The sequence below is a fragment of the Eupeodes corollae genome, chromosome 2 (genome assembly GCF_945859685.1).
Source record: "Eupeodes corollae chromosome 2, idEupCoro1.1, whole genome shotgun sequence".
In the NCBI taxonomy this organism is placed as follows: domain Eukaryota; kingdom Metazoa; phylum Arthropoda; class Insecta; order Diptera; family Syrphidae; genus Eupeodes; species Eupeodes corollae.
Window position 1 is genome coordinate 110,904,133 of NC_079148.1, and position 13,438 is coordinate 110,917,570.

Below are 13,438 nucleotides of genomic sequence, written 5' to 3' on the forward strand. Positions count from 1 at the left end.
ATAACTTCAGAACAGTTTGTGAAGTTTGTTTCTCAGTTCATCAAACTTGTTAGTAGTTTAAACGTAATAAACCCCTTAACGTCCATAGTTCTTAAAACAGAAATAATAATACATAAATAAATTGTGTTTAACAATGTAAAAAGTTAAAAGAGTCCAATGACTCATGATGCAATTTGTTATTAAAAATTATATGACTAAAAAAAGTCATCGACCTCATTTATTTTTTTTTAATTTAAACCAACATATGCCAATTATGAACTTTTTTCAAAAAACAAATAAACAGTTTTAAAAATAATAACTATTATTTAATTTTTGCTTGAATAGTTTTACTTTGGTCTTTAAGCACGAAGAGTAATAGTATAAAAGTAAGACATAGTCCTACACGAACTTGAATAATTTTTAGCAGCTCCAAATTAAAATCCCACATAAAAAGTGAGTTTTTTCTTTTATTATTTTATGTTTAGAATTAAACGTGAAGCCTGCAAATTATTTTATGAGATCATCTACCAATTTTGGTTTGCGTGTCTTGAGTTATGAACAAAGATTGGATAGTGATATAAATAAAAAATAAAAAACTTATCTTATAATAACCCGTATAATTTTTTTCCACACACCAAAGATACCACTTAACATTAAATAATTTGTCTACTGATAAATTATCCCAAAAAATAGTGAAGTATCAAAAAAAATCTCAATTTTAAAATTAGAAATTTGTAGAATTAGTGCCCAAAAAATATATATAATATACATATGTCCAAAAGTCTTAAAGACGTGTTTAGAATAATACTCGTATATACCGCTAAAAAAATAATTACTCGTTAATTCATTTATAAGTATGTATGTAGGTTCAAAGTCTTTCATAGATTAATGGTTAAATATTAAATGGCAGATAGTTAATGACCACTTCCGTTACTAACGTAATAACTTTGCTTTTAAAAAAAGAACAGATAGGACAACCGTAGTGTTTAAATATGATGATCGCACATATGATTTTGAGATATTTTACTTAATTTAACGATAATAAAAATGCACTCTATTGAATCAGAGCTGTTTGCCATATTTTTTTTTTAAAGTTATTCAAAATTATTAAAATGGTGTACATCTTTATAATACTACAATTTTATTAGCTTATTATTCGTAGTTGGATCCGAAATTTTCTCTCTCAGAACGAGTTTTGAGTTTTAACTAAATGTGTACGGGATTACCTCAAAACTTTAAATTGCCTTTGCATACAATGATACTGCATACTTTTCAATTCCACCTGAAATAGAATTGCAAGTTCTTCAATTTGATTTTGAAAACTTTGAACGGTCAGAACTGATGGATGATACCATTTTTATTTTGTTTCTGATGTAAAATGTTTGCTGTTTTGAAGATGTATGCAATATTATTGGCAATTTTAAGTAAAAAAAGGAAGAAGAATTCAAGAGAAAAATAAGAAGACACATTTTTGAGACAGATCAAATATATTTAATCTTGCTGCAATCCTCCAATTCCTAGCAGAAGGAAGCTATCAAAGAAATACTTACTTTCGAAAAGTGTATGCACAATAAGTGAAATTCTGAAGATGGACATTTGTATTAGATAATGTTAATTTATCATTAAAAATAAAAAAGAGGCTATGATGCGATCCACACTGATAACTTCCCATCGGCCCATCGTTTTGTGCTTAAAAGTTTGTAAAAATTTTAAAATTACCGACAGAATTTTTCATTTAAAGAAATAGTTTTGTAAAAAGATTTTTAGTCGAAAAAAAATTTTTACCAATTCGTTAGCATTTCTTAATTTTGTACAAATTGAGTGAATGAAATTAATTTGAGAGATATCAAAAACTGAACATCAGTTTTTACCAAATTTGCGAACTATTTTTTATGAAAAAACGTACTGTTGGATTTTTATAAAAAAAAAAACTACTGAATATCGAAAACATTATTTTCTATGAAATAAAAAAACTTTGAAGACAATATTTTTAATTTTTAAAAAGATATTTTAGTCGGAAGTAAATTTTTACCAATTTTTGTTAAATTTTCTTTTAAGTTTTATTTTTTTTTATCTGTTAATTCGATTTTTCTCATAATTTTACTGAATTTTGAAAACAATGTTTTTAATTTTTTTTTTTATTTATAAAAAAAACGTTTATTGGATTTATTTCAAAAATATACTGGTTTGGTATCATGTTATAATATATTATATAAAATTTAATTTAATTCTCTAGCGTTTTTGGTTCATGAAATAATTAGGGTTAACCAAAATCTTTACCTTTTTTAAACTGCTATGTTAAATAACCACCCACTCAATTTTCTTGAGAGCCCTTTCTGCATATTTCTGCTTTGTTATCTATATAACAAAATTTATTTGAAGTCGATATCTCTTTTGGTTCTTGAGCTATGGACGACGAAAAAAACGTCGCCAACGTACGGACGTAGGGACATACGGACGTACTGGTATCTTTCTAAAAATCTTCTATTTCGATCTAGGGATATTGAAACGTCGAGAAATATCAAAATTTCAGTTTGACAATTTGGACCCAATACAATAACTTCCTATGGGAAGTTGACAATTGCGTAAAAAATTTTAACAAACTAATTGATAAGTCAAAACTTGCCAGTATTATGAGAAACAGTATTTTTACAATACAGACATTTGAGACAGTATTTTGAAGTACATAATATTAACCATACAGTATCACACAGTTTCATACAGAATGTTGACCATACAATATTTTTAAATATAGCATTTCGACCTACTCTCCAATACTTTTATATTCTCTAACATAAAGAGTTTTTCAACAAGAGGTTTTTTTAGGCAGCAGCAGCTGCGACTGTTGGGCTCATTAATTAGATGATAACTTTTTTAGACACCCGCTGTCATCTTTACTTAAAATAGAACTATACATATAAACTCTTCAACAATGCATTAAAATTGTAAAAACAACCACAAAAGTACTAATCGGTCATGGAAAAAATCTCCGTTTCTAATAGCATATTCCTTTTTATTTACAATGAAATAAACACCCACGAATTCTCTTCGTCTTTCTTATTATCAAAATAAAACCTCTTATTGTAAAACATTATAGATACCTTATGAACATACAAGTATAAGTTTACTTAATTGTTTTTAATAAATGATCATTAATCTAAACTTTTTATTATTGGAACTTAGGAGAAAAGATCAGCGATTTTTTGTTTCTCTTATTTCTTTTAAGCTATATCCGATTCACGTCGGTCTTAAGATACCTAATAATACATACTTTTTTCAATTCAAATGATAATGAAAAAGAGAAAGACTAACCTCAACCTTACCTAATTTCGTAACGATGTAAAGACTACAATTTTGACATCAAGTAGCAAACTTCCTCTACCGTTTCTTCAGTTTAAAACAAATTATAAGTAAAAGTACTCTGCTTATCATTTGTCGATTTTGTTTAATTCATAATTAATTCATTATCTAATGGTGAAATTTATACACATTTTAAAATGTGTTATGTGTTACGCAAAAAATATAAAAACTCATAATTTTACTTCGGTTTTCATTCATTCCAATTATGTATATTCAGGACAGACATTTATTCCTTTCCCAAGGTCCTCTAACTATTTCCCCTATTTAAACATTTTTTTTTGTCCAAATGCTGCATTCATGACCTCATTATAATCCTTTCTTCCAAAGCAAGCAAAAGTTTTCCTTTTTAATGAATTGTTGTCTCATACTCATTTATTTTCTCAAGCAAACATTCAAACCAAAGAAAGTTCGCACACAAAATGATACATAACTTGCATTTATTACCACAAATTAGTACAATACTCCTCCATATACTATAGATACCTTCAGAATGATATAATAGTTTCAGTCATGTTTAATCAACCATCAAAGCCATTAATTCGTAAAATATCACTTGAAATAAAAATCAATTAATGAATAAATTTAAAAAATCACTGGAAGAATATGTCAACAAACTTGTGTAAAAGCATTTTTTAGTAGCGCGCAATCATTGACTGTGTTGTGGGCTCTGCCTGCCTTCTGCGCTGTCATTGTTGCATGTTTTGTCGCCACCAAAACTCCAATGTCGGTTTATTTATATCTCACCAAAGGATAAAATCGTTTTTGGAGTTCTCTTTATTTTTTTTGCTTTTGTTTCATTTACAAATAACACAATCAATCGAATTGCTTACTTTTTGGAATATCAGCAGCGCGTCCTTGAATTCAGGAAACTAATTCGACATTAGCCTATGAATGTAGGCTAAGACCAAACAACCATCATCAGGCGATATACGAGTACATAGCAGCATGACAGCAATGAATGGCCTGAAATTATTTATGTTTTTATTTAAGTACCCGTAAATGTGTAGGCCTTAAGTTTTGCATGGGCTTAAAATGTTCTAAAGTGGCTTTATTTTATTAAAACTTTTTAATCAATACTTGTAAAATAAAACCAAAAAATAAGAACTTGCTATAAATGGCTAATTTATATGTTACGTATACGCCGTAGTGTATCATTACAAAATAAATAAGTATCACTGCATTCATGTACCTACTTACTTAAGCTAAATTAAAATAAATACAAAGGAATTTAATTTTTATTTTAATTTTACTTTTTTTAGGAACGAAGAAAATGGAATACAAGACCCGCCAGTGGCACGAGAAATGTTTCTGTTGTTGTGTCTGCAAAACGCCCATTGGCACCAAATCTTTCATCCCACGTGAGCAGGAGATCTATTGTGCTGGTTGCTACGAAGAGAAATTCGCAACCAGATGCATTAAATGCAACAAAGTAGGTTTTATTTTGCTCTTTGATATGTCTGAGTTTTATATCTTTAATTTAAATCTAAATTCTTTCTTATTTAAAAAAAAAATGTTTTTATTTGTTATCATAGGTCATTACTGCTGGCGGTGTGACTTACAAGAATGAGCCATGGCATCGTGAGTGCTTCACCTGCACTAATTGTAATATCACTTTGGCTGGGCAACGATTTACTAGTCGTGACGAGAAACCGTACTGTGCCGATTGCTTTGGCGAGCTATTTGCCAAGAGGTGCACTGCGTGTGTCAAGCCTATTACAGGTAAGCGTAAGAGTGGATCTTTTACAAAAGCTTTGTTAAGCAATGCGGGTGTTTATAATATCTATATAAATCTTGTGCGGTACTAAGTTACAACATTATTTGGTGTCATACATCGCTGAATATAGCGTCAATCTTTGTTGGGCATTTATTTATATAAGTTGATGATGCTTAAAATAGAGTCTGGGGCATTGACTGCTTTCAACCTAGTTAAACAAACACTTTGTCTTCATCGGAAAAAAGGCGTTCCACTTTTATTGATGTTTAGAGGATAAGATTTTAGAATTTTTTGATAAGAACCAATTTTTTTTTAATGAATGAAAGAAAAACATTTGTCTTTGAATACAAATATCTCGGAAAATAGAAGAAATGTAGATTCGAAATCTTTATTTACTTTTCTACAAAAAAACATAGGTTTCATTTAATATTGAAAAAAAAACAGTACCTTTTTTTGTGATCTTTTGTAAATCTTCCTTAGTTGGGCTAAATTTGATCAAACATTATATTCTGCAATGAATAGATGCACAGATAAAATATTAGTAATTATTTAAGGACTTTTGGTCTCTGCACTAAATCATTCACTATTGCTTTCTTTATCGGAGCCCTTTTTTTTAATTCATTTTTATTAATTCAATCTTAAACCTATCTTAAAGCTGAACAAAAATTCATAAAACTAGCCTAATTATCCATAACTTACAACTAACTTAATGGTCCCATACGGACACTCTAAGTTAAACTATAACACTTAATACTATAATGCCTTTCGGCCCTAAGATCTATTTTACTTCAATTTATATTTTATTAATTTTTGTATTTATTAGAAAATTTGAAAAATAACTAATATCGATATCCTATTTTGTTTTTACTTAAAAACTACTTAAAATAAGGTCCTTAATATAAAACTTAAAGCTAACTAAAGCGACCTACTCTACCTCTAAGCTACTTAAAACTAGAACAACCACAGCAGCAAATGAAACTATCTAAAATTTTTTTTTTTTCATATTTTGTTGTCTTTTTTTATGTTTTTTTTTTTCTATTTATTTTTTATATTCCATTTTTTTTTTATTTTTGTTTTTTTTTATTTTTTGACACCATGCCCATTCTACTTAAAACTAAACCCTAAAACTATAAAACAAGTATGTAAGCCGGCCAAGGCTTAAAACCCCATCCCGACTACCCACTATCAAGTGCCGATTGAAGCCACCAAAACTGGTTCTCCTGTTTCACCCTATCAGTTCAGTCCCGTTCGGACACAGCCCTACTAAACCAAAGGAGCTCTACTCCACCTTGTGCCATGACGTCCCGATTGTAAAGGAGTCGCCTATCCACGGTTCGTCGTCTGACGTGGTAGATTAGCGGCACTGCCAATCTATCCTGTATCAGACCGCTTCTATCCAAAAAGAGGAATGCCTCTGGTGGCATGAAGCCGCTCAAGCGTGCACTTTCAAAATACTCGTCGTTCGGATAGAACGCCCAGAAAATCAAATTGTTGGTCGAAAACATAGCTCTTGCAATTTGACCTCAAATGAGTTTCATCACGAAATTGTCAATTCTGTTGATTCGAGGCCATTTTTATAGGAGCTCGTTGGAATAGTAATGCATGTAGGAAGATTCGGCTGTTCGATATAAGCAGGTACAGCATCGTAAACACTGCCACTCTAACACTCGAACACCCGAAACTTCTCCATCTGGGAAGGAGCAACGTTAAACCATACAGGACAACCATAAGCGAACATCGGCCATATGAGGGTCATGTAGCAAATTACCTTCACTCTGGAGTCAAGCCGTTTCGTCAGATCGAAGGCTCTTCTGGCCTTGGTCAGAGTAGCATTTATATGTCTGTCGAAATATAAATACTGATCTAACCAGATACCGAGGTACATTGCCACTTTTGACAACAATCTTTCTACCGTTAAGCATATCATAAAGTATATACAACAATGGCTTGCTTATGCCAAGCCCGCTCAGTTTTAGGTAAAGACCCTCTAACCATACGGTGTCAAAGGCATTTTCCAAATCAACCAGAACAGCACTTGTGCATTGTTGTTTTATTATTCAATTGGATATCAGAAACGAGTTTAGACGCAGCATGAATTGTGTCATGACCCGCCTTGAACCCGATCGGTTTATCCGGAACTATTTTGTTGTCCGCAGCCCACTTAGTGAGAGCCCTATTAATGATCTTTTCGAAAACTTTGCTAATGCTCGGAAGAAGACTTATCGACCGAAGATTTGACGGGTTGGAGTTGTCCTTTCCCTTTTTCGGGAGAGGATGAACCACAGCGGTCTTCCAATGCACTGGATAATATGCATTATTCAGTGCATTATTGAAGATTTTGGTGTAAATGTCAATTGCATCCATCGGTAAATGTCTTAGTACAACGTTTTATATACCATCGACACCTGCTGACTTTTTGTTTTTTATTGAGTTGAAGATGGGCTGAAGCTCAACCTTCGTCACTAACAAGGGACTTGGGCCCGTTTGCTCGGCGATCATGTTATTTGGCAAGGAATCGTCATTGAATCGCACGAAACCGCGGTTCTCAGATCGCCAATGTGTGATATCATTACGGAGGTAAAAGTGATTAAGTAGTGCTCTGTTTTCCAGGTCGTGGTTGGGGCGAATGCTAACATTCACCTTGTACACTTGGTGGAAGGCAGCTCTTACCGCCTCCACTTTTTCCTTTGGATCTTCAATTATGTAAAAGTCATCGTCAAAGATCGCTTCTTCTGGATCTATTTGCGCTGTCCTGAGTTCGTCTCTGTTCTATTCGGTTCTTTGGATTTTCATACTCGGAAGGTCATTGTCGTTATTTTTCCTGAATATCTTGTTTATTTTAGGGAACATACTAGGATCACTCGAATTAACTGACCGGATCTTGCAGTCCCAGTTCTTGTTAATTGATAACCTGTAGTTCTCCTTAATCAACAGATTGACATTTTTTATTGACGACTTCAGTGTCCTAACCTCCAAGTCATGTGGGTCTATAAGTCGTCTGTACAAGTTTTTGAGTCTTGTCAGTAAGCCACTCTTGTGCCTTCGCAGTGCGTCAATAGTCGCGTTTCTGTATGCGTCCATTTGGTCCCGTTCTTTGTACTTTGGTATTGTCCGTTCCATCGTTTGTTTAATTGTTTCGTCCATCTGTTGTAAACGTTAGTCAATTTTATTGTCAGGTTTCTGTTGTTTGGTGGGGCTTTGTCACTCGAACAAAGTTCTCTCGCTAGAGCGTTGGTGAAACGAGGCCAGCGTATCTTACTGTAATTGTAAGAATGCGTTGCAACGTATTCCTTCAACTCCACGCGCTTGTTTGGAATCTGATTACCCACTTTGTCTGTTACTGTAAGTCTGAAGTCGTACAGCAAAAGATCAATAAAGGAACTTCTTCTTGCATACGATGGCTTTTCATCATTCAACGCTGTAAAGATTCATCAGATTAAAAAGATGGTTACCTATGGCATTACTATGTTAATTTCCCTAATCTTCATGTTTTGCGTTCAAATCACCGGCCAAGATGAAATAGTTTTCTTCCAAGCTCAGTTTCAGTTCCCTAAAAAGAATCTCGAGTTCTGAAGCAAAGTAAGTAACATGCGGAGCTCCAGCCGCATAAGCCGCAATCATATACATCCGCTTCCCTTGAGTGAGAGAGATGCATACAACGCAAACTTCTAGCGTCTTGAGCTTTCGCAATTCATTGTTGTACATGACTTTATAATTAATGCTTTTTCGTATAAAGAGAGCGCCACCGCCCCCTTGAGTGGATTCGGGCCAGTCTCTTCTTACGATATTGTAATTTGTATGAGTCAATTTGTGTTTGTGGTTTAGTTTATTTTCGCTAGCCATAAACACATCGGGACTGTAGTCGTTCAACAATTGGAACATATTGGCTCCTCGTTCAATCAGTGAATTTACTTTCACAGCTAGGAACTTAAGGCGCGTCTCCGGCAGCGCGCTCATTATTGTCTAAATTGCGCCAGGCCAGGCAACAGTAGTAGAGGTGATCTACCCTTTTACCTTGCTCCTTTATCTGACTTTGCATAAAATAACAACACTAGTGATATTAATATTGTCTGAACCTATTCGACATGATTTTCTATCTTTTTATTTGACAAAATATAGACCGCCTAATTCTATTGAACAGTATGCTTCGATTTCGTTGACATTGTAGGAATCAAACTTTAATAATTTACACATTGTATTTCATCTAAATTTTATATTTCAGGAATCGGAGGAACACGCTTCATATCTTTTGAAGATCGCCATTGGCATCATGATTGCTTCATTTGTGCCAGCTGCAAGACATCCCTTGTTGGACGTGGTTTTATTACTGATGGGCCTGACATAATTTGCCCAGAATGCGCCAAACAAAAGCTGATTTAAATTTAGAACAAACTAAAGCAAACAAAACAAAAATCACTTAATCGAAACCATCAATTAAAATTATCCACAGCTATATTAAAAAGAAAACACTATATTTTTGCAAATTAAACTTAAAAATGTTTAAATAACAATCGAAACTACTTTTTTAAATATGTATTTTTAAAAAAAGTAAAATTCAATTTCGCACCAAAATCTGCAAATTTAACTGCATACATAAAAATATTTACCTACTACTGTTACTAAATGCAATATCAAGAACTTTGATAATTATAATAAATTATATAAATCGTTGTTGTTATTAATTTCTTTTGTTGCAATTACTGCAGATTTTATTTTTCACTTCTCTAAGTAGGAATTAATTCAGAACAAATTGCTTCCTCGTAATATATCCGTTTTTATATTATTTGTTTTTATTATTTTTATTTTAAGTTGAATTTATTTTTTCATACGAGATAAAAAGAAAATTAATATATATTAGATGTAAGATATATAAATCATATTTAAATAAAATCACCAATTTACAATAATTATTATTGCTTATTTAAATGAAAATCGAAATAAAAAATAAAAGATTGCCAATGTATTTACAAAATGAAAAACCCTTTAAAAAAATACGAATTAAAAAATGAGGAATGATGTATTTTGTTAGTTTTAAAATTACTTATACTTACTATTGTGTATGTAAAGTTATAAAACGTTCACTTAAAAACAAAAATAAAGAATTAATTAATAATTATACGACACAAATAAAAACATCAAACATTAAAAAAAATACTAAAATTAAATTAAAATAAAAAACAGGAGAACAGAATCATTTTACTTAGGTCTGTCGTTATGATATCGTAGATAACACATTTTGTGCCTGTAACTTGTATGTATGTTGCATTTCTTTTAATTTGTTTATGAAGTCATTATTATTATTTTAAACTAAAATTTGAATTCTCATAAATAATTATATCTATTTTATGTTTATGTTTTTTTTTCTCGCTGGAAATAGGTTACTAATTTACTACTTTATTTTTATATGTTTATCTGAACTATTAATGTTTTATTTTTGTTTAATTTTATCTTTAGATCTTTAAACTATGACATTTTTCTGAAACTATTTGATTGTAATGTAATCCAACTGATTTAAAAAGTCAAAATATATTTTAAATAAAAATATAATTTTAAAATTGAGATGTCTTTTTATTTATGAGAAACAAAATAATTGACAAAAACACTGGAATTATAAAAATTAAGTAAAATAGAGTATAGTACAGCTGCCATTTTAAAATTATATACAAGTCCTAGTTCTCAACGGGCTTTTTAATATTTAACGAAGATTTTTGTAAGTAAAATAAAGTTAAACCAAAATTCAGTAAATTTTTCTTATTGTAATTTTTTAACTACACCGAAATTCAATTTGTCCACCAATTCGATTTTTAGGTGGAAACTTTAAGTTTAAACTTTGATTTATTGAGATGACTGAGATTACATTTTTAGGGGCCAGTTATTGCTATCATTGAAATCGACCCGAAACAATTTTGAATCGATATTTGACATTATTTCCCTATATTAGAAATTAAAATACTGATCGATCGCGAATCACTCAAAGAATTTTTTGAAAACAGTGTCATTGCGCATTTATTTTTCTCTCAAAATGTAAACTAATCGTTCCACTGATTTGTGTTCCAATTTCAAACACTCCAATGACGGATTTCTATCAGCATTGTATATATATTTTTATAGTACTCTCATGAAGAGGAACGATCGAAGCGACATCTGAGAGGCGTGGAGATGATTGAATTTGATCCCTTTTTTTATACCCCTCAATAGTTGAAGGAAAATTCAACAATAATTAAAGAATAGAAAATAGAGAAGAACATATGCAAATGTAGTAGGAGATCGAGGGAGACAATAGCAACAACTTTTTGACATTATATGTGTGTATGCATATTATACTTAAAGAGGAAAGTTTTTACGGTTATGCTTTGGAAAGAAATAGAAAAAATATTTATAAGAGAAACAATAACAACGCAAAAAAGTACTGCAAGAGTATTTTTTGAGGTAGGTAGTGAATATAATATATTTTTTAATATATTTGTTTTTCAATTCAATAGGGTGTTCCTGATAATTGTCTTTGTTTTTGATATGACTCTTAAATCAAAAAAAAATATATTTTATCTTTTTTATACCAAAAATTTAGTTTCATGTAATTCCTTTAGTTTGTCAGTTTCATATGTATATGTATATATTTATAAAGGGTGAATTTTTAAAAAATATATGAAACTTAAAGACAAACACATAGCTACATACAATTCGGAAAAATGCATGAAATTTTTATTTGAATGTATAGCACGATCCATATAATTTAATTTTTGAAGATTATTTCATGCTGATGTTGAACTTGACCGCGCCTCAAGGCTTAGTCCAATTTTCAATATTTCAATTCAATAAATTGCAAGCGTTGTTCGTTTGTAAGACGATTCATGGTGCAATTATACTCGTAGACTAAACTGAAGACGTTTGATAGTGAAACAAAACACGAAACGTGCGTCAGCTGTTTAAATCAGTTTTGCCAAAAAGATAACAGGTACAAAATCTCCCTTCACTTCAAAAGGGACTCTTTTGTTTTCAAAAGGACTTTTTTCTTGATTAGCTTTTGGGTAATAATTTTGATTTCGTCAGTACTTGCAGTTAAACCTCAAACTATCTACCAATTCATTATTAAGATCTCATATACTAGAGTCAAATTGGCTATTTATTCTGATAAGATATCCGTTTTTGAGAAGTTTTTGTTGCTAAATTCCTAGACATGCTAATTAAAATGCCCGCCGAAAAAAAACTCTTGATACAAGGTGCAAACTCGGCATACAATGCACTAACAAGTATGTTTGTATCTTTTACAAGAAAAGACCTTAAAAGATTAAAACCGAAAAAAGTAAAATGTTCTGGGCTATATGAATCGAAGAGTTCCATAGAAGCAATTAATGTTATCATAATGATATCTCCACACAAGAAACACTTCCATTCTGTCAAAATCACGATATCTTATATATTAGGCTTATATCTTTCAAATTAAGGCATTGATATCTGTAAGGTTAATTTTTGAACCTAGTTTTATATTATATTGTATTTATTCATTTGAATGTTTTTATATAAAAATTTAAAATTCAATTCAGTATACCCTATTTAGCCGTTAAAAAACAAAAATCATCCAAGTTTAGAATAAATTTTAATTTTTGATTGTGTTTATACTTGATGCGTACAAATAACAAATAATACGCAAGAATAACAACAACAAAATAACTGAATATATTTAAAATCTTCAATGCATCATATGCCAAATATGGCAACATTTCATTTTTAACAAAAATTGAAAATTTAAAATGAAATGAGAATTATTAATTTCAAAATACCTACAACGTTGTTGTATACATAGCTACAAACATATGTATTTGTATATGCCAAATATGGCAACATTTCATTTTTCACAAAAATTGAAAATTGAAAATTTAAAATCTAACGACAATTTTTAAATTCAAAATACCTACAACGGTAAAGTATACATAGCTACAAGCATATGAATACATATGCACATCTCCTCTACATTCACGCGTGAAAGCAAAACAAAAATGTAAACAAATATTATTCCTTTTTGGTTTGAAATTTGTACTTTGGCTATCTCCCTCGAACATATTAATGCTTATGGAACCTAAACAAATTTACTTTTCTCATTCTTTCTTTAGTAATTTTCTCCTCATTTTTGATTTCCTACCAAGCATTTTGATACACGCAGCGCCATAAACGGCGTGGAGATGAAATAAAAATTTTCCTTCCATAGGAGTACTATAAGAAATATATATACAATGCTATCAGTAAAAATGTTACGGTGGATTTCAATCAAGAGATTTTTTCAATGACGGAAATGTTTAATAATAGCTATAAACGACCTGTCAACAAAAATTCCAATATTTGTTTCTTTCAATAATGAAAACTAATGACAGCTATAACTGGCGCCTT

The 13,438-nt window shown here is 30.8% G+C and overlaps 1 protein-coding gene across 10 annotated transcripts in view; it reads left to right on the top strand.

Annotated features, from left to right (window-relative positions):
- The window catches only part of LOC129944201 (four and a half LIM domains protein 2), a 230,180-nt gene extending 219,951 nt beyond the window's left edge, over positions 1–10,229 (top strand). For all 10 annotated transcript variants that reach the window (XM_056053468.1, XM_056053466.1, XM_056053464.1 and 7 more), the window contains 3 exons: positions 4,599–4,768; positions 4,872–5,058; positions 9,276–10,229. In XM_056053468.1, coding sequence (XP_055909443.1) covers positions 4,599–4,768; positions 4,872–5,058; positions 9,276–9,433 — 515 coding nt within the window. In that variant the 3' untranslated portion in view covers positions 9,434–10,229. The remainder of the gene's footprint in view (positions 1–4,598; positions 4,769–4,871; positions 5,059–9,275) is intronic.
- Positions 10,230–13,438: the final 3,209 nt, after the last annotated feature.